Source organism: Mangifera indica, chromosome 1 (genome assembly GCF_011075055.1).
Source record: "Mangifera indica cultivar Alphonso chromosome 1, CATAS_Mindica_2.1, whole genome shotgun sequence".
Lineage (NCBI taxonomy): Eukaryota > Viridiplantae > Streptophyta > Magnoliopsida > Sapindales > Anacardiaceae > Mangifera > Mangifera indica.
The window spans coordinates 27,046,600-27,068,017 of NC_058137.1; the positions used below are offsets into that span (position 1 = coordinate 27,046,600).

Consider the following 21,418-nt stretch of genomic DNA (forward strand, 5'->3'; position numbering starts at 1 on the left):
AAATATTAATCTAATAAAATAATAAATAAATTTAAATGAACTACGAGAATTTAAGGAAACACTGAAGACATAATATTCGGAAAATCTGAAACCTTCTGGAACGATCAGAATATAAAAGATTTTCCCACTTTTTTTTACCCAAAAAAAAAAATTTACCCACTTTTCACGAGCATAATGAGGATGGAAAGTTTCCGAAGGTAAACATGGTAATGTGACCATCAACAAACCCATTTTTGAGCAATTTGAGCCATCAACAAAAATGTGTCCAACGATTTTCAAGCAATCTGAACTGTCAGCAAACTCATTTACAGACCAAACTTTCCTTTCACGTTGATCTCCACCACCCTGATTGAGACTTGCATTATAAATTTCTAATGCCTGGAATCTAATTCGCCACGGTGAGCAGCCATTGACTACTGAAGCCTCTCCCCTCTTCCAGAGACATCTAAAGTGAAGGAAGATATAACATTCTAGTGCGCTTATTCTTTATTATTTTTCAGTCAGTTTATTCTATATTCTTTGTCCTATATTGTCTGCTTGGGTACTTAAGAAAGAGCCTCGTAGACCTCCCGAGCGTTCAAAACCTACGATGAAGTATTTATTTTAGCCCTTAATTAATCAATATTACTAAATACATATCTTCTATATCTTTAAAAAAAATTATTTAAACCTCATTTAATACGGAAGATTAATCCGTTAAAATTAATTAGATCTTACTTTTATATATATATATATATATATATATATATATATATAGGCCAAAGGACTATTTCCCACCCCACCCAGGTACGCTGCTTTTCCAAGTTTTTCTTTAACTTTACAAATTTTAAATACCTATCTATGAGTAGTTAAAATTAACGAAACTTTAACTTCTTAAAATTTTATCTCTTTTTGCCCCCCAAAACTTTAAAACTAAAATTTTCTCTAACCTAAGTTTTAAAAAATGACAGTTTTCCCCTAAGGTTTTGTTTTCAAATCTTCAACACCATTACCGCGGCCTCTCCCTCTCGAAGCTTCATTTTCCTCCAATTGTCTCTCTCCACCCATGTGGACATCTGATTGACATCGGAGGAGCCGTGAAAGACAAAAAGCTTCGTAGGAGAAGACAAAGAGTTTTTCAAACAGATCACCGATTATCGTCAAAAAAATTGAATCCAAAAGTTTAGAACCCTAGGGGGAAAACACAGTTTTTGAAAACTTAGGCTGAAAGAAAATTATTAGTTTTTAAGATTTGGGGAGAGAGAGAATGATATAATTAACTGACTCAGTTAATTTTAATAGCCTGTGAGTAGATAAATAAGATTTTCAAAATTAACGGAGAGGGATTTGAGAAAAAAAAACATACTTTGGTTGGGAAATAGTCCTTTGGCCTATTTATTAAAAAAAAAAAAAAAAGTCAAGGGGATGCTAATGATACACTGAAGATTAACAAAGACTTTTCTGCTGTGAGATCTCCGGAAGTACAATCGTGAAGATCTAGTTACCAAGAACAGAAAAAGAGCAAAAAATACTGAAAAAAGTTCCACTATTTTCTCATTAATAACATATCTGTAGCATATAAGATATTTATACATCAAGATTTAGTGTCAGGCTAATATGTACTGCCAAAATTAATTACTGTTGAGAAAAGAACTCAGATTTTAACAAAAAAATAAAACAATTATCTCTCTATGAAACTGAACTCAGAGGCATATTTATTCATTAACTAAATCAGCTTGTAAATAAGTATTACATAGAACAGAAAAATATCAAAAACAGAATGAGAAAAAAACTGGGCACTATCACAGACGTGCCTCGACTCAACAAGAAAACAGAAAAAATAGGACCATAATGTAGAAAAATTAGGAATTATTCCAACTAACTAAAGACCAAGTCTTACTGATATTTAACATATTCTAATTTCTGAATCGACCTTCAAGACTCCCCCTTGATTCAAAATTTCAAACGCCAAGCTTAATCCTGAAATAAATATGTTTGTCACGAAGGAGAGACTTTGTAAGGATGTCTGCAAACTGCATATGTGTATTGCAATACAACAGTATAATCAGCCTCTTGGCCATAAGATCTCGAATAAAATGAACTTGAATATCTATATGCTTTGTTCTTTCATGGTAGGCTGGATTTTTAGTCATCACAAATGCTACTTTGTTGTCACAATATATTTCGGTCGCCCTACTTTGTTCTTGACAAAGATCTGTAAGTATTCTCCTTAACCATATTCCTTGACATGTTGATGAAGTTGCAGCTGAATATTCTGCTGATGAAGAAGACAGAGCTATTGTACTCTACTTCTTAGAGCTTCATGAAATGGCAGTTGACCTAAGATTTAACATGTAGCCCGAAGTACTTCTTCTATCTTCCAAACAGCTAGCCCAATCACTGTCAGTGAACCCACACAACCTAAAATCCGAAACATGACCATACCACAGCCCAAAATCAATTGTTCCAACTATATAACGCGAGACCCTTTTTGCAGCTCCAAGATGATGTTTTGAGGGGCAGTGCATGAACCTAGAAATAACCACAACTAAAAAAGCAATATCCGGCCTGGTATGAGTTAAGTAGATTAACCTACCAGCCAAGCTTCTGAAGTGTCTTGCATTTACTGGTTCAGTACCATCATCAACCTGCATCTTCTCATTTAAATTAACTGGTGCAACCTTGCAATTAACCATGTTGATTGGAATTGATAAAAATAAAGAGAGAATTTAATTGCATTTGAGAGAATTTAATTGAAAGATTGAGAAAATATTAAGAATTGAGAGAATGAGTGAGAGAGTTGGAAGAATGAGAAATGAGAGAGTTAAAAGATTGAATAGTATTTATAAGTAAAATTTTATATTAAAAATTAAAAAAAAAAAAAGCCTAAGCCTAACGGCCATGTTGCTGCAGAAGCATTGCAAATTTTCCCTACAAATGTTTAAAACAGGGGTTATTTTCAAATTTAAAAAATTAAAAAAATTTTAAATGATTTTTATTTAAAATTAAAAATTTTTTAAATTAAATTATTGAACCACCAATTCATAACTCTTTGAATTGGATGTTTAACCGTCGATTCAAAAAAACCAAAACCAGAATCAAACTGTCAAAATCTGGTTTTGATTTTCATTCAAATTGATTTTGGTTCTAACACTTTTGATTCTAGTTTTACACAAACTGGTTTCAATCCGGTTTCTAGGCCAAAATGGCCCATGGCTAGGACTAGTGAAAAATGCAAAAAGTGTGAAAAGTGTGAGTGCAAAAAGTGCGAGTGCGAAAAGTGAGAAGAGTGTGAGTATCGGTGTTGATGCGAGTGCAAGAAAAAATGTAAGATTTCATTATTTCAAAAATTTTCTTAATTATAAATTAAAAAATTAAATCGCAACGATTATTTGTCATTAATATAAAAAATATTTATATACATGAGAGCATTCTCACACTCATATCTTATAATATAAATATTTATATAAAATAAAAATTTAAATTATAAGACATGAGTGTGAGAATGCTCTTGCACTTCTCATACTCATATATATTAATATTTTTATAAATAATTATATAAATATAATATATTTAGATAAATATTTATATTATAACTCGCACTTGTTGTACTCATATATATAAATATTTTTATATACATATATTTTATGTTAATGTCAAAAAATTGTTTCTATTCAAATTTTTAATTCATAATTTAGACAACTTTTGAAATATTAAAATCTCACATTTTCTCTCACACTCGCATTCATACTTTTTGCACTTATGCTCATATTTGTTTTGTTTTTCGTTTCAATCTGGACATATTAATAATTCAACCAAAAATTGATTTATTTTTTAACGAGTATATGAATGTTTCAATTCATAAGTTATCAAACTTATAATAAATGTGATGATACTAGAGTATAATGTCAAAAAAAAAATACAACTAAAGAAAAGTAATTATCAAAAAAAATATTATTAGAATAAATGTTGAGTTTGCCTAAAAAGGTAAATTCATACAAATAATCATTATAACACTTCCAACAATTACAACCATTATTTACCATGGAGTGTCTTGCATATGACAGGAATTGAGCCCCCCAAATGCTAGGGTGAAAAATAGATGAGCCACCAATGGTGCCTGCCCTGGCGACATTTTCTTTTCATTTTTTTTTTGACACGGATAATTTATATAAAAATAGATCAATTACATGGATTTTGAAGATGAAGATCTGACGGTTAGTGGTGGTGAGTAAGAATTTGTTGGTGGTAATTGCAAGGACATCGTGTTAGGAGAAGAAATAGTGTGAGGGAAAATATGTGAAAAATAATTAAATAATATATTATAATTAATATTTAAAATTAATTTAGACTATTTTTGTAGTTTTAACAAAATAAAGATAAATTGGTCCTTGAAATTTGTATTAAATATTAAGTGTAGTTATAATTTTACGGTTTACAATAACTGGCTTGACGCATGGATGAGAAATTGAACTTTTACATCTAAAGTTTGGGTGAAATGATGTCATCAAAGTTTGGGTGGGACATAGCTATTTGGCCAACAATGATTTGCACATGCGCAAATCTCTGACCACAAATATGAAATTTGATGGACCCGTGTAAATCTAAAGTCCATCGAGTTGAATTTAAATTCAATCATTGGAAATTATGACATATTTTTAAATTCCATATTTTGTTAGATAAAATAAAAACCACAAGAAATTAAAGATGGATAATTAAAAATAAACATTGCACTATTAATTAATTAAAGGGGTGTTGGGATAGCTATCTATTATTATCGCTTTTTGCGTATCAAATGAAGGTTGTACACTTTTTAACCCACTTTATAACCAAAAATATATATACAAAAAATTATAACAAATAAAAAAATTTGTTTTAATCGTTCATTCTGTATTATGAATATTGATTGACAACCTTAATTTTGGTTTCAGGCAGAGTGTTAAACTTTTGATCACAATTGTATCCATGACTCATCATTGGGAATAAATGCAACGTTTAATTAATAAAATTTCACACTAAGAAGATAATGAAAGCTGGACTAATTTCCTTTCTAATAAAATTATGTGTATATATATATTTTTGTATATAGTTTATATATATAAATAATATATTATTACGTAATTAAATAATTTTAAATTAAAACAAAATAACATCAACAATATGATAACATATTATTAATATATTTAATTTATATATATATATATATATATATATAAAATAATATTACTCTTCTTTTCCCATGAGTGCACTCAAAGGCTTAGTACTCATCCAATGTTGGGTAAATTATTTTCATGACACCTCGTATGTCCAGTGTATTCATGGAGACCTTCCCCTGTTATTTTACCATAAAAACACTCGTATTAATTCTTATAATAATTTTTTTTACTACACACGGGAGAATAGCGTACTGCCATTGTTTATTCTGGGGTGTCACACTTCTAACAAGACGTACAATAGTAATTTATTCATGTGAATGCTTATATCGGCACAGGATCAATAAAGAGAGAGGCAATATAATCCTTAAGGTAAATATGAGCAAAAGAGTAGCCATCGCCTTCCTTGTATATAACATCTATCACTCGTGCAAAATTAAGAATTCGTACAAGGAGTGGCATTGGCAAGGCTGTTGGGCGGAGAAGATCTTCGTTTATATCCTTCCAGGCATCTGTAATTTGTTTTCGAAATTCCCTGTATGCTTCTTCTTCTGTTGCACCATATTGTTTCTGGAAACACTCTACGGCTGAGGCAACATGGCCTCTCTTTTGCTCAAACTGTATGTATAAACACACCATTGGTTAACTGATATATATTGGATCAGAAAAAACTTGAACTTTTTCTAAATATTGTATATGCCGATACCTTGTGGGAGGCAATGTCATCCATGAGTCTGCAAATTACTGAGGCAGCCCTTAAGAGTTTAGGGTTGCTGACTGACCATTCAAAGGCTTCTTTGGTTGCAACATCCCCCATTCCAACAAAAGAATTAGTGGTTAACATAGCGTAGGCGTTACTAACCATTGCAACAGTCATGTACTCATCCACGGTGGGTACATAATTTTCATGACACCATTTGGCTTCAATAAAGTAATTCCTTACTAGAGTCTTCATCTGAGAAACCATAATAATGAATGCCAATTAAGCAATCCACTTACTTTAAATTACCCCAATTAATGGACTGGAATAAAAACTTACCGATTCTTTTGCATAGTGAACGCGGTATAGTTTTCCTTCGGGGGCCATTTTTGTTTCCATTTCATGATAAACATCAAGGAGCGTTGCACAAATTACCTGCATGTAATCAGGCAGTTCGTCTATGGCACTTGTATTACACCTGAAAAGGAAAATTCAAGCTTATTATAATAAAATTTGGATTTGGGATCATTGCTAAAGATGGGAATTTGAAGTGTAGAAACCGAACTTTTGAATTGCCGAGGTAAAAAGCTCAAGTTCATCGACTGTGCCATACACATCATAGGTGTCATCGATAAGGGAAGTTGTTGCTATCACTTTGGTTAAAAACCTTCTAGCCAATTCATATTCAGGCTCAAAATACACCCCCAATATCCAGAAGTAGCACTCTACCACTCTATCTCTCACATATGGTAGCTTGTTGGCAAGGCCTAAATCATTCCACCACCTAAATGCCACAACTCATTTCAATCATAAATTAGTGTATGCACAACCTAGCGAGAGATTAATAGTGGTAGTGGTTTTATATATGACTTACTTGAAAATTCCACTGAGTTCTTTCTGGTGCAGCTTTTGTAATGAATTATAATCTAACTTGGCAAAGGTTAACAGAGCTTCATTATGCGAAGGTTCTTCTTGATAGATAGTCATGTAATGTCTTGCCTCTAGTCTTGGTAAACCCCTGCGAAGAGGTCGATTTAAGGCATGCTTAACTTGAGCTGCAAGTGGACTGCTTAATTTGGCTGCCATGGACTCAAGGTGAGTAGTAGAGAAAAGAAGCGCTTCATCCAGTATAGTTTCTCCATGTACTCTTAAATGTGTAGCTTCATACAAGCTTAACATTCCTCGAATGTCTTCTGCAAGAGAAGCCTTAAAGTTTCCATTGTTGTCCTTGAACTTGTTGAATACATCTGCAAATTAATTCAGCACACATCAAAATTAATTAAACATTGTGATTAATTAAATCCGAAGAGGAAAGGGACAAGGAAAAAGAACATATATATACCGCAGGAGATTCTATAGCCATGTTGTCTAAGTAATCGAAATTCAAGAGAGATAAAATATAAGTCGTTGTTGACATCTCTGAAATCAATGTGTTGGTGAAGCTGATATATTTGATCAAACAGTTGATCAATCTCGGTCTCAAAATGGTAAGACACACCTAACCGCTGGATTGCATCTATCAACCCAAGTTTCTCTGCCGGCTTTTTCACTTCCGTTAATAGCATTCTTATAATCTTGTCCTTCAGTTTTTGTTGCTTTTCCCTATCATCACTTTCCTACAAAATATCATGGGAAAAAAAATGGCAATTAGCAAAAATATACATGTAGGATTATTTACATATATATAACTGAGGATTGTCTATGTATGGTAAAGAGGACCGCCAGTGGCCTATGTAAAACTTACAATGTAACATTTGAAAAAAACTTAGTAAAGAAACTGTTAGAAGCAAGTTCAAATTAAATTAAGAGAAATTAATAAGCAGTGTTTTACCAGAGAGTTACTAGCATAAGAGAGAAAATGATCCCCCCAAATGCTAGGATGAAAATTTGCTGAGCGACGATTTGAAGTAGGAAGTACTGAAACTGGAAGAGCCATTACGAATTTCTGGTTGAGAAAACAAGAGCAATTAGACCATTTATGTTTACGAAATTGAGTATAAGAATGGCTTCAGGCTCATGTATTATATAGAGATAGAATAAAGCCAATAGTTCGTATAGCACGTTTTCTTTTTCTAACTCGTTTTAACCTTTTTTTATTCCCCTTTATGGGCTCTTCTGTACGCTTTTTTTCCCTTAAATAAAATTAGCAATAACAAAAAATAAAAAAATAAATAAAGCACCTAATTATTATAAGTGCTATTTCATAAACAATATTATACATAGTTATTTTGACTACACAAATAAGTACATATTTATATGTGTCATTACAAATAAGTACATATTTATATGTGTCATTTTGTGATTAAATATTACTTTATTTTTAATTTAAAATCACTCAATTATAAAATAATACAAATAACTATATATCTATTTATATATTTAAAATAAATTCATATTATTTTATTGAAAGTTTTAGTGACAAAAAAATTTTGTCATCATTAGTTGTTATACCTTTTTCTATTAAAAAAATTAAAGATTTTAAAAAAAAAATTATAACGTCAAATAATAACAAAAATTTTTTATTATTAAAACTTTTTAATAAAAGAAAATAGATTTTTAATTGCTATTTTTTATTAAAGTTACAAATTTATTTAAAATATAAATAATTAATAACTAAAATTATTAAAATAACATTTATAGCTGTTTATTATTTTTTTAATTTATTGTTTTTTTTTAACACTGTATTGAAATCCATGTCAAACGGTTCTTCACTGTTGATTTAACATGTAAAAGTTTGTTCTTATGGATATTTTGGATTTGTAAAAAAAAAAAAAAAAAAAAAAATCGCTTATTGATTTGTTTAGATTGTTTAACATAAAACAAATTTATTAATTTTGAAAAGCATTATATATTATTATATGAGTTTTTATACTTTTGTTAAGGGGATTTTGTGTTTTTCTGAAGAAATTATTCGATAATGCCACCTGTTAGTTAGGCTGATTATTATGTTGCCAAAGAGCAAAGTTTATATAAGTATATATTCAAAGTTTTATTGTATTATTTATTTATTCCACCAAATTTTTATATTATATATATTATTTATTCAAATCTTATCTATTTCCAATATAATTCTTATGTTCATAAGTAGGTCCCTTCCATGTTTAGTGATTTGTTTTGAAATTAAGATTTGAACTAAATTATGTCATTGATTTTATTTTTTGAAGTTCACATCAAATTTTACTTTTTAATAGTTATTGTTATTATTTTTTATACAAATTTTAACATAAAAAAGCAATGATAATTTAATGGAAAAATAATCAAAATAGAGAACAATTGAGTAACAATAAGATATTAAATTATTTTTTAAGAAACTATTTATAACTGAGTATAAATACGACAATTAGTCAGAGCGGATCAATCTTACTTTAATTCATCATGTTTGTAAACTATGTTTAATTAGTCAACACATAATATAATATGGGTAATACAAGCGGGGTTACCTCATAACAATTATAAGGTCTATAGCACTATAACAACCCGTGAACCCTGGTACGATCCACTATTGTAGACTGGGCCTAGAAAAGTTGAAATTTTGTTTCCTCGCCCATGCGTCATACTCACAACCCTTGCGTTTCTTACTTTCATTTATTCGAAGGACAGGTGTCATATCCAAACTTAGAAAAATACCATCGTTGCCGGCTGATTTGCAAATTCGCGAATCTCTGACCACATATATAAAATTTGATGGACCCATGCAGATCTAAAGTCCATTTAGTTGAATTTAAATTCACTCATCGTACATTATTAGCCACTCATTTTTTAAAATTTCATATATTTTTGTTAGACAAAAATAATATATATAAAATAAATTTTAAATATTTAATTAGATATAAAATAATAAATAATTATATATATTACTTAGCTATTTAAAAATACATTGTAATATTATTTAATTAGACGAGTGTTAGAATAGTTATTTATTATTATCTATTTTTATGTAATAAATGGAAGTTGTACACATTTTAATTTTAACCCTAAACCTTAATTAGTTATATAAACTCTAAACTTTAATTAAAAAATATATAAATACAAACTCTAAATATAATACATGCCAATCTACTTCTATCACCCAATCTGACAAATTCTTCTAGAAATAGTACTGTAACAACTTAATTCTTCTCTTATTATTATTATTTTTTTAATTTGATATTATCTGCTTCAGACTTGGTCCACATATTTTGACTTTTAAGTTTTTCAATTATAATATCTCATGACTTGGGAGCTGAAGACCCAATTAAAGCTCAAAATCAAAACAAGGATACACTGAAAATTATTAAAGAATTTCATGCTGTGAGATCTCCTTGAAGAACATTCAAGAAGGATACTATTATATTTCTGCAACTCAATGCTGTATCTTAAAATAATGTCCCTCAATTTGTATGTAGGATTTATATGTACAATATTAACCATTTATATAAATACAGTCGATTCATATTCATATATTCGTTCATTTTAGCATGTATATACAAGAACTGAAAATAAATAACATATTCTTTATCTGTCTTTTTTTGTGTGTGTTAAGAGAAGAACGAAAGATAAGACAAACGTTTTTATAATATAATTTTATCATAAAAATACTCGGATTAATTCTTATAATAATTTTTTAATTACAGACGGGAGAATAGCATGCTGCCATTATTTATTCTGGGACGCTACACTTCTAACAAGACGTACGATAGTAATTTATTCATGTGAATGCTTACATCGGTACAGGATCAATAAAGAGAGAGGCAACATAATCCTTGAGGCAAATTTGAGCCAAAAAGTGGCCATCGCCGTCCATGTAAACAACATCTATCACTGGTGCAAAATCAAGAATTCGTACAAGGAGTGGAATTAGCAAGGCTGTTGGGCGGAGATGTTCTTCGTTTATATCCTTCCAGGCTTCCGTAATTTGTTTTCGAAATGCCTTGTATGCTTCATCTTCTGTTGCACCATACTGTTTCTGGAAACACTCTACGGCTGAGGCAACAAGGCCTCTCTTTTGCTCAAACTGCATGTATAAAGACGCAAGTGGGTAACAATTAAGGATTTTACCCAAAAAAATTTGCACCTTTCCTAAATATTGTATATAATCATACCTTGTGGGAGACAATATCATCCATGAGTCTGCAAATTACTGAGGCAGCCCTTAAAAGTTTACGGTTGCTGAGTGACCATTCAAAGGCTTCTTTGGTTGCAACATCTCCCATTCCCACAAAAGAATTTGTGGCTAACATTTGTTAGGCACTAGTAACCAATGCAACAGTCATGTACTCATCAATGGTGGGTACATAATTTTCATGACCCCATTTGGCTTCAATGAAGTAATTCCTTACTAGAGTCCTCATCTGAGAAGCCAAAAAACCAATTCTAAATTATTAGCATAAGAATGAAGGCCAGTTAATTAAGCAGGAATCCTACATGCGTCCTCCACTTGCTTTTAATTACAACATTTAAATGGACTGTTATAAAACGTACCGCTTCTTTTGCATATTGAACGCGGTATAATTTTCCTTTAGAGGCCGTTTCTGTTTCCATTTCAGGTAAACACCAAGAAGCGTTGCATAACATATTTGCATGAAATCAGGCAGCTCATCTATGGCACTAGTATTCCACTTGAAAAGGAAAATTCTAGCTTATTGTAAATAAACTAAAAACATTATAATAAAATTTGGATTTGAGATAGCTAAAGATGGAAATTTGAAGTGTGGAAACGGAACCTTTCAAGTGCCGAGTTAAAAAGCTCGAGCTCATCGACTGTGCCATACACATGATAGGTGTCATCGATAATAGAAGTTATGGCAATCAGTTTGCTTAAAAATCTTCTAGCCAATTCATATCGACATACACTCCCACCATCCAGAAGTAGCACTCAACCACTCTATCTCGCGCATATGGTAGCTTCTTAGCGAAGCCTAAGTCCTTCCACCACCTAAATGACACAACTCATTTCAATGATAAATTAGCGCATGTACAGCCTAGCGAGAAATTAATCTTAATTTTTATATATGACTTACTTGGAAATTCCAACGAGTTCTTTCTTGTGCAGATTTTGTCATGAATTATAATCTAACTTGGCAAAGGTTAACAGAACTTCATTGTACGAAGGTTCTTCTTGATAGATAGTCATGTAATGTCTTGCCTCTAATCTTGGTAAACCACTGCGAAGAGGTCAATTTAAGGCATGCTTAACTTGAGCTGCAAGTGGATTGATTAATTTGGCTGCCATGGACTCAAGGTGGGTAGTAGAAAAAAGAAGCGCTTCATCCAGTATAGTTTCTCCGTGCACCCTTAAATGTGTAGCTTCATACAAGCTTAACATTCCTCGAATGTCTTCCGCAAGAGAAGCCTTGAATTTCCCATTGTTGTCCTTGAACTCATAAATACATCTGCATATTAATTCAGCACATAACACAATTAAACAGTACTGTGATTAATTAAAGCTGAAGAAGAAAGGGACACGGAGAAAGAAGTATACTGCAGGAGATTCTATAGCCATATTGTCTAAGTAATCGAAATTGAAGAGAGATAAAATATATGTGGTCGTTGTCATCTCCGAAATCAATGTGTTGGTGAAGCTGATAGATTTGATCTAACAGTAGATCAATCTCGGTCTCAAAACGGTAAGACACGCTTAACCGCTGGATTGCATCGATCAACCCAAGTTTCTCTGCTGGCTTTTTCACTTTCGCTAATAGCAGTCTTTTAATCTCGTCCTTCAGTTTTTGCTGTTTTTTCGTTTCATCACTTTCCTAAAATATAAAATGGAGAAAAAATAGTCATCAGCTGTTCTAGATCGTCACAGCCACGCTTCAGTAATAGATCCTCTAGTGAAAACATTGACAGTCCTGTCCAACCTTATAGAATAAGTCAGGAGATAAAAGGGCGAGGCCATGAAATAGAATGCCCTTGATGTACCAAAAAAATGCATTTGATGACATGCATGTCTCAGATGAGTAAAAGTGAATAATGGAATCATTAACATGATTCACAGAAAATACAATATCAAACCTAGCAAAGGTAAGATATTAAAGACTACCAATTATGTTGCGATAGTGTGGCATCAGAAAATAATTCACTGTCAACAGAATATGACATCTTAGAGTAGACAAAAGGTGTGGTACAAGAAGCACAAGTGTCACGCTAGAAGCATTGTAGCATATCCATGATGTAGAAATGTCAAGAAAGGTAAAAAATTGTATATTGTCGAACAACTTCCATTTCAATGAAAACGTTAAATGAACTCAAGTCTAGATTTGAAAAAAAAAAAGCTGGATGTGAGGTAGATATACAATTTATAATAATCATTAGGATCACAACTAGTCACAACCAAATAATTCATATAAACAAACAGAATTATAACAAAAATAGATGTGGGAGAGATTAATAGGAAAAGGTTAGATCAATTATTTAGGAACCCATAATCAAATAGAATAGTATCCATAAATGGTCTTAATAAGATAACAAACATGGGACAATTGGCTAGGGTTAGTGAAATCGAGATTCTACTCTATGAATATTTCTTTGGGAAATTGAAATTTTTACCACTATTTTATTCTGTGTATACAAAAATGTCACCTATCCTAAAGCTTAAACATATATATCACAACAGTAACCAACTTCCCCAAAATACCCCTCTTTAATCTTTCATGCAAATTTTCTCTCTCTTCTTCTCTGCAACTTTTTTCTCTCTTATTCCTTTTCTTTCAAAGTGATAAAAAAATCACTCTCTCTTCTTCTTTATCTTCAAAAACAAAAACAGGAAAGAAAATACTAAATTCTTCAGTTAAGAATTTTTCAAAGTAAGGATAACAAAAAAAAGAGTAACCCAAAAAAACTCAACCACATCCATTTTATACTTTGAAAGAAATGACAATTAAAAAAGATTATTTAATAGAATTTAACTGAAAAAAATAAAAAATTAGCATTTGAGGATTTAAACTAAAAAAAAAAATTTTGTATTTCACTAAAAAAAAAACGTAAAACAAGTTTGGCGTTAACCCGAAAATAAGGGTTGGCGTGACGCCAACCCTTGCTTAATTATAAGCTAACCCTTGGCGTTAACTGTGTAATATATAATACAACATAAAAAGGTGGGCTTCTGCAAGACTCTATAATTATATAATATATAATATTATATAAGGGTTAACATTAATATATAATATATAAAATATATTATAATATATAATATATAATATATTTATTTTATATATTATAATATTATAATATAATATATTATATATATAATATATATATATATATATATATATATATATATATATATATATATAAAAAATATTATATACATTACTAATAAACGCCAACCCTTATTAGGTATTATATATATTATATATATTATAATATATAATATATAATATTATATAATTATATTATATTATATAATATTATAATATAATTATCTAATTATAATTATATTATATATTAATATATAATATATTTTATTTAATATTTATAATTATATAATATATTATATTATATAATTATATAATATAATATATTATATAATTATATATAAATTATATAATAAAAATATATATAATATGTTATATTATATTATATTAATCTGAAGAATTCTTAATATTATAATATTATATAATAATATATTATTATATTTATATTATATTTTAATTATAATATTGTGTTAAAAAACTTAAAAAAAAATTGATTGGTAGACCTATATAACCTTATTCTGTAGATTTCAAATCTCAGAATAAGATTGATATTTAATTTTAAAAAAACTAAAAAAAAAAAAGATTTTTGAAGGTTGGCATTGACACCAACGTCAATGGGTTGGCGTAACGCCAACCCATAATAATAAAAAGCAGGCACAGGGTTGGCGCACGCCAACCCAAAATATATTAAAAAGCAGGCAAAGGGTTGGCGTGCGCCAACCCTTTATAATACAATATAATTATATTATATTATAATATAATATAATTTATATTATATTATAATTAAAATATAATATTATACCTAATATAATATAATTTAATATAATATAATATAATTTAAAATATTATATATTATATATATTATAATATAATATATATATAAAAAGGCAATAAGGGTTGGCGTACGCCAACCCTTATATATAATTAATACAGCGTTGATGCCAACCTTTGGTTCCCAGCACACGTCTTTTTTACTCTTTTTATTTTGTTAAATACAAATTTTTTTTTTCAGTTTAAATCCTTAAATGTTAATTTTTTATTTTTTTCCAGTTAAATCCTACTAAATGATCTTCTTCAATCGTTATTTCTTTCAGCCTATAAAGTAGATATGGTTGAGTTTTTATGGGTTACTCTTTTTTTTTTATTATCCTTACTTTGAAGAATTCTTAATATGAATAATTCAGTATTTTTCTTCCTTCTTTTGTTTTTGAAGATGAGGAAAAAGAGAGAGTGATTCCTTTATCACTTTGAAAAAAGAGGAAGAAGAGAAAAAAAAGTTGTAGAGAAGAAGAGAGAGTATGTCTGCATAAAAAATTAAAGAGAGGTATTTTGGAAAAGTTGATTATTGTTGTGGTATATTTATTTAAGTTTTAGGATATGTGGCATTTTTATATATATGGATTAAAATAGTGGTAAAAATTTCAATTTTCCATTTCTTTTGTCACCTTGATTAGTTAATGAAAAATTAAATACAACAACCAAAAAGACCTCCACCCAATAGGATGGCAACAAGTTAGCTTATAATAAAAGAGGCCAAAGGACTAGTGACCACCCAATGTTTGTTAAAACTAAAATTTTTACTTTTTAAATTTCAAAGAGATAAATTATCATTTATCACCTACTTTCATTGATGAATTATATTAAGTGAAATATAAGAATATTATTTTATATAAATTTTTCTATTTTTAATTTTCTCTTTATTTTTAATTTTTTTCTCTTTAATTCTTTCTATTTTTCCATTTTAAAAAATTTAGGTAGCAAACAACAATTTTTAAAACTATTAGGGAGTGTTATTCATAAGGTGGCTTCCCACCATAAGAACACTTGGCATGGATAATTCTTCATATATGACTTTTGAGTATGAAAACAATGAATGTAATAAGGAGAGAATAAAAAGGGAAATTATTAAAAATAGGCAAAATTAAAAGGGTCAAAGTGAAATTGCCCAAAAAATTTAGATTTAAGCAAAAATGCCCAGGTTTTGTGAAATGACGAAACTGCCCCCATATATAAAGTCAGCAAATTTTCATTGTACAAGCGATAGAAAATTCCAAAGCTTCCCACATCCCATGGCGAACGTCATTTCTGCCGATTTTCTTTAGTTCTGGCAACCGCAAATGGCAAATAAGGTTAGTATATCTCCTGTAATCTTTTTTGGATCAAGTTATTGCTGATATTATTGAGATTTGATTGAGAATTTTGGATTTGAAATTTTAGGGTTTACGGTTTGAACAATGCTTAAATGTTCCGATTTTTGGTTGTTTTGGTTGAATTAATTGAGGGGTTTTATGTTATACAACGTCTAGCTTTGATGTATGTGAAAATCGGAGGTAGAAACAACCAAAATTTGGCCGAAAATGGCTACCAAATGGATCAGCAGTCTTGTCGTGGGAACGGTGTTTCCCACGGCAAGACGAATTTTCCCACGGCAGCGTATTGGGCATGGTTAGTTAGGGGGTAAAGTGGGTTTTTTAAAACATTGGGGTGTCGGGGAAATGCTTAGCCCACGTCGGGTTTTTATGAAATTTCACACGTTGTCGTGGGAAAAGTGAAATTACGAAACTACCCCCCTTTATAAGCACAGCAAAATTTCACTTCTTCCCACGGCAACTTGCATTTTCACTGTGCATTTCCATGAAAATTCCAAAAGCTTTCCACCTCCTACGTCAATCCCACGGCAAAGGTCATTTCCGTCGATTTTCTTGCTTTCCGGCAACCGCAAATGGCAAAGAAGGTTAGTATATCTCCCGTAATCTTGTTTGGATCAAGTTATTGCTGATATTATTGAGATTTGATTGAGAATTTTGGGTTTGAAATTTTAGGGTTTACGGTTTGAACAATGCTTAAAATGTTTCGATTTTTGGTTGTTTTGGTTGAATTGATTAAGGGGTTTTATGTTATACAACGTCTAGCTTTGATGTATGTGAAAATCGGAGGTCGAAACGACCAAAATTTGGCCGAAAATGGCTACCAAATGAATCGACAGTCTTGCCGTGAGAACGGCGTTTCCCACGGCAACACGAATTTTCCCACGGCAGCATATTGGGCATGGTTAGTTAGGGGGTAAAGTGGGTTTTTTAAAATGTTGGGGAGCCGGATGAGATTTGTTACAACACAGCGGGTTTTTTGGAAATTTATCATATAACAGTGGACCTTTTCAATTAAAGAATTTTCATGAGGGGTTAAATTGAGAGTTTTCTTATCTACGGTTTCTGATCGTGTAGTTTTCGAATTTTATATCCGTTTTTTCTGTTTTAGGTTTTTCTATATGTATTTTTCAAATTTTAAATTCGAGTTTTCGAATTTTGCTGCTTTTTGACACAACTTACGATGTAACGACGTCATTTCAACTTAATATTTCGATTTTTTCGTTTATAGGATATATCGATTCGTTTTTTTCAATTTTTCAAATGATTTTTCGGTTAGCGACATTCATAGGTATTTCAACTAATAAAGTTCGAATTTCAGTTCCGTTTTTTCGAATTTCACAATTTCAGGATATATCAATTCGTATTTTAAAGATTTCTGATCGATTTTTCAATTATCGTCACTTTAAGGTATTTCAACGTATAGAATTCGAATTTCAATTCCGTTTTTCCGAATTTCAATTCCGTTTTTCCGAATTTCACCATTTCAGGATATATCGAATTGTATTTTCAAGATCTCTGAACGATTTTTCAATTATCGTCACTTTAAGGTATTTCAGCGTATAGAATTCGAATTTTAGTTTCGTTTTTTCGAATTTCACCATTTCAGGATATATCGAATCATATTTTCAAGATCTCTGAACGATTTTTCAATTATCATGACTTTAAGGTATTTCAGCGTATAGAATTCGAATTTCAGTTCCGTTTTTTCGAATTTCACCATTTTAGAATATATCGATTCGTATTTTCACGATTTTTGAACGATTTTCCGAATATCGTCACTTTAAGGTATTTCAACGTGTAGAATTCGAATTTCAGTTCCATTTTTTTGAATTTCACCATTTTAGGATATATCGATTCGTATTTTCAAGATCTCCGAACGATTTTTCGATTATCGTCACTTTAAGGTATTTCAACGTATAGAATTCGAATTTCAGTTCCGTTTTTTTGAATTTCACTATTTTAGGATATATCGATTCGTATTTTCATGATTTTCGAACGATTTTTCGAGTATTGTCACTTTAAGGTATTTCAACGTATAAAATTTGAATTTCAGTTTCGTTTTTTCTAATTTCACCATTTTAAGATATATCGATTCGTATTTTCAAGATCTCCGAACGATTTTTTGATTATCGTCACTTTAAGGTATTTTAACGTATAGAATTCGAATTTCAATTCCGTTTTTTTGAATTTCACCATTTTAGGATATATCGATTCGTATTTTCACGATTTTCTGAGTATCGTCACTTTAAGGTATTTCAACGTATAGAATTTGAATTTCAGTTCTGTTTTTTTGAATTTCACCATCTTAGAATATATCGATTCGTATTTTCAAGATCTCTGAACGATTTTCTGATTATCATCATTTTAAGGTATTTCAACGTATAGAATTCGAATTTTAGTTTCATTTTTTCGAATTTAACCATTTTAGGATATATCGATTCGTATTTTCAAGATTTTTGAACCATTTTTTGATTATCGTCACTTTAAGGTATTTCAACGTATAGAATTTGAATTTCAGTTCCGTTTTTTCGAATTTCACCATTTTAGGATATATCGATTTGTATTTTCAAGATTTTCGAATCATTTTTCGATTATCGTCACTTTAAGGTATTTCAACGTATAGAATTTGAATTTCAGTTCTGTTTTTTTAAATTTCACCATTTTAGGATATATCGATTCGTATTTTCACGATTTTCGAACGATTTTCTGAGTATCGTTACTTTAAGGTATTTCAACGTATAGAATTCGAATTTCAGTTCCGTTTTATCTATTTTTCGTCATTTCAGGATAATTTAATTCATATTTTGTTATTTTTGATCGATTTTTTGATTGTTAACATTCTACAGAAGTTGAACGTATAGAACTCGAATTTCAGTTCTTATTTGTTAAGTTTTATCATTTTCTTTTTGATTATTTGGTATTTCTCATCTTTTTATGTTTTTTTCACTAATACATTTGTTTACATATTTATTTTTATGAATGTCTAACAAATTTTACGTGATTGTTATAGGATATTTCTCGCAAAAGAAGACGGGTTGACAGCGAGTTGCGCATTCCCGATGAGTCCAGACACTTTCGGGTAGATGCGATATCTCGTGCACAGCGTACCGCATTATCTTGGATTTCTTCTACATTGACCCTGTGTCAGCTGCGACTATTTGAGAGGACATGTTTCGGGTCCTTCCTTCGTTTACCCGAAACCAAATTCTGCGGGATATTGGTTTATGCATTTCTACTATGACAGTTACATCCACCCTTTGCCAGAGACGAGTTTTGGTTTAGGATTAGCGGGGTTGATGTGAGGTTTAGCCCATTTGAGTTTGCGTTGGTGGCAGGGCTTTCGTTTAGCCATCGGACTGATGTTTCTTCATATATTCCTCGCTCCTCCGGACATAGGATCAGATCTACGTACTTTCGCAGTTATCCGAAGGTGCAGTATCACGACATCGAGCGTGTTTTCTTGTCGAGGCCATGGGGGGATGACGATATTGACGCTGTCAAGCTCGCCTTGTTGTATATTCTACACATGGTTTTGTTGGGGAATGATCGACGAAAGAAGGTGTCCACGGAGTACTTACAGTTAGTTGATCATTTGGACGGGTTTAATTCCTACCCTTGGGGCGTCGCTGTATGGCAAATGACATACGATTCTATGTCACAGGCGAGTGAGAGAGTCTGTTCCGGACGGATGCAGGAAATCCGTAAATACGACCTTTACGGATTTCCTTTCACATTTCAGGTAAGTTTTATATTATTATTTATATATATTAATTGGCAAAAATATAAATTGATTTATTTACATCGTAAATGATTATATTGCAGTATTGGATTGACCTTGTCGATCTCTATGCGTCCCCACGGATGTTGAGGTGGCGTACGCGAGACGTCCCTGTTTGGACTCATATCGGTCGTATTTTCACTGGATTTCCGGTATGTACTAGTAAATTAATAAGTCGATTAATTCATTATATGTTACAATTATTTTGACTTATATATCTTCATCATTAGGAGGATGTCACATTCCCTCTTTGTCCATCAGTGATCGAGGAGGGTTTACTGTGGTACGCTGAGATTCGTGAGTACACCGGTTTACCGGATGCTAATTCCTCCTCATCTTCTTCGATCCCGATCGCGACTGAAGACGGGGCTCCTCCATCCTCGGGACCTTCAAATGTACCCGTAAAGACTTTTGAGACACATGAGGAGCCTATTCAGCCTCTTGTTATGGAGCAGCCTATATGTTTCCCTATTGTTCAGAGCCCACGGACGACAGACCATCCTGGAGTGGAGGACCACCCTAGCGTGGAGGAGCATCCTGGCGTGGAGGACCGCACTACCTATCATGCCACCGAGCAGTGTCCCCCATTCGTATCACCCAGTATTTCTATATCAGATGCTACATTAGTGCACTGGGGTGCTATGATTTTACATGAGATATCGAGTTTTCGCGACGATATCTCTTCTCAGATGACTCAATTACGTGACGATATCTATTCCCAGATGACTCGATTAGAGGATCGTATGACTCGTTTGGAGGACATCGTCACGCGTACATATCCAACCCCCGTCGTTGAGGTTGTAAAACTACTTATAAATTTATGAAAAGGATAAATTGTTATAAATTTAAATACTTGTTTACACTATACCTTTGAGTCTCGTTTATACTTTGCCCGCATGTTACACAGAAGATGATGACAACAACATCCATGGTGGACATCTGGAAAGACTTCAGCCATTACCGAGTAGATAACATGATGTCGATCTGAGATTATTACAAGCTCAGAGAGGTCAGAGATGCATTCTTTAATTCTCATAAGAAACCAACACCACGTGTCGTAATCTTCTTTTTTACCGACACCGAAACCAATAGGATATATCTGATTATTACCATCAAGAGCCACCGTAATAAATAAATGCCCCAGATATCGACCTTTAAGAAAAGCAGCGTCAATGCAAATAACAGGGCGAAAATATTCTCTGAATGCACGAACGGAACATCCTAATGCCATGAAAAAATTCGTAAACCGATGGTCATCATCTGTTTCAATAGCAGTAACGGTACCCGGATTAGTACGTTGTAGATTGTAGCAATAATCTGGTAAACGCATAAATGATTCCTCCGATGAACCTCTCAATGAATTGATAGCCCAATTTCTTGTTCGCCAAGCCTGTGAGTAGGAAATATCAATTTTATATCGATCGACGATGTCCACAATTATTTCTTTAGGCCGATAAATTTGATCAATCATCACAAACTTTGAT

The 21,418-nt window shown here is 31.4% G+C and overlaps 2 protein-coding genes and 1 pseudogene across 2 annotated transcripts; all 3 read right to left on the reverse strand.

Moving 5' to 3' along the window:
* Positions 1-2,300: 2,300 nt before the first annotated feature.
* LOC123192803 (uncharacterized mitochondrial protein AtMg00240-like) lies at positions 2,301-2,675 on the reverse strand. The gene has a single exon (XM_044605496.1). It carries the CDS (start codon positions 2,673-2,675, stop codon positions 2,301-2,303), a length of 375 nt encoding a protein of 124 aa, XP_044461431.1.
* Positions 2,676-5,421: 2,746 nt separating this feature from the next.
* On the reverse strand, positions 5,422-7,806 carry LOC123226799 ((-)-germacrene D synthase-like). The gene is made up of 7 exons (XM_044651320.1): positions 7,664-7,806; positions 7,175-7,448; positions 6,707-7,079; positions 6,398-6,616; positions 6,172-6,310; positions 5,839-6,087; positions 5,422-5,750 (listed from the first exon to the last, which is right to left on the reverse strand). The coding sequence occupies exons 1-7, from the start codon at positions 7,766-7,768 to the stop codon at positions 5,457-5,459; spliced, it is 1,653 nt and encodes a 550-aa protein (XP_044507255.1). The 5' UTR covers positions 7,769-7,806; the 3' UTR covers positions 5,422-5,456.
* Positions 7,807-10,467: 2,661 nt separating this feature from the next.
* On the reverse strand, positions 10,468-12,755 carry LOC123192883 (annotated as a pseudogene).
* Between the last annotated feature and the right edge of the window lie 8,663 nt (positions 12,756-21,418).

Coding starts and splice junctions, on each gene's coding strand:
- LOC123192803 (XM_044605496.1), bottom strand. CDS start 2,675: ATGGTTAATTGCAAGGTTGCACCAGTTAATTTAAATGAGAAGATGCAG.
- LOC123226799 (XM_044651320.1), bottom strand. CDS start 7,768: ATGGCTCTTCCAGTTTCAGTACTTCCTACTTCAAATCGTCGCTCAGCA. Junction 7,449..7,663: donor CTTATGCTAGTAACTCTCTG/GTAAAACACTGC, acceptor GATATTTTGTAG/GAAAGTGATGATAGGGAAAA. Junction 6,617..6,706: donor GAACTCAGTGGAATTTTCAA/GTAAGTCATATA, acceptor TGTGGCATTTAG/GTGGTGGAATGATTTAGGCC.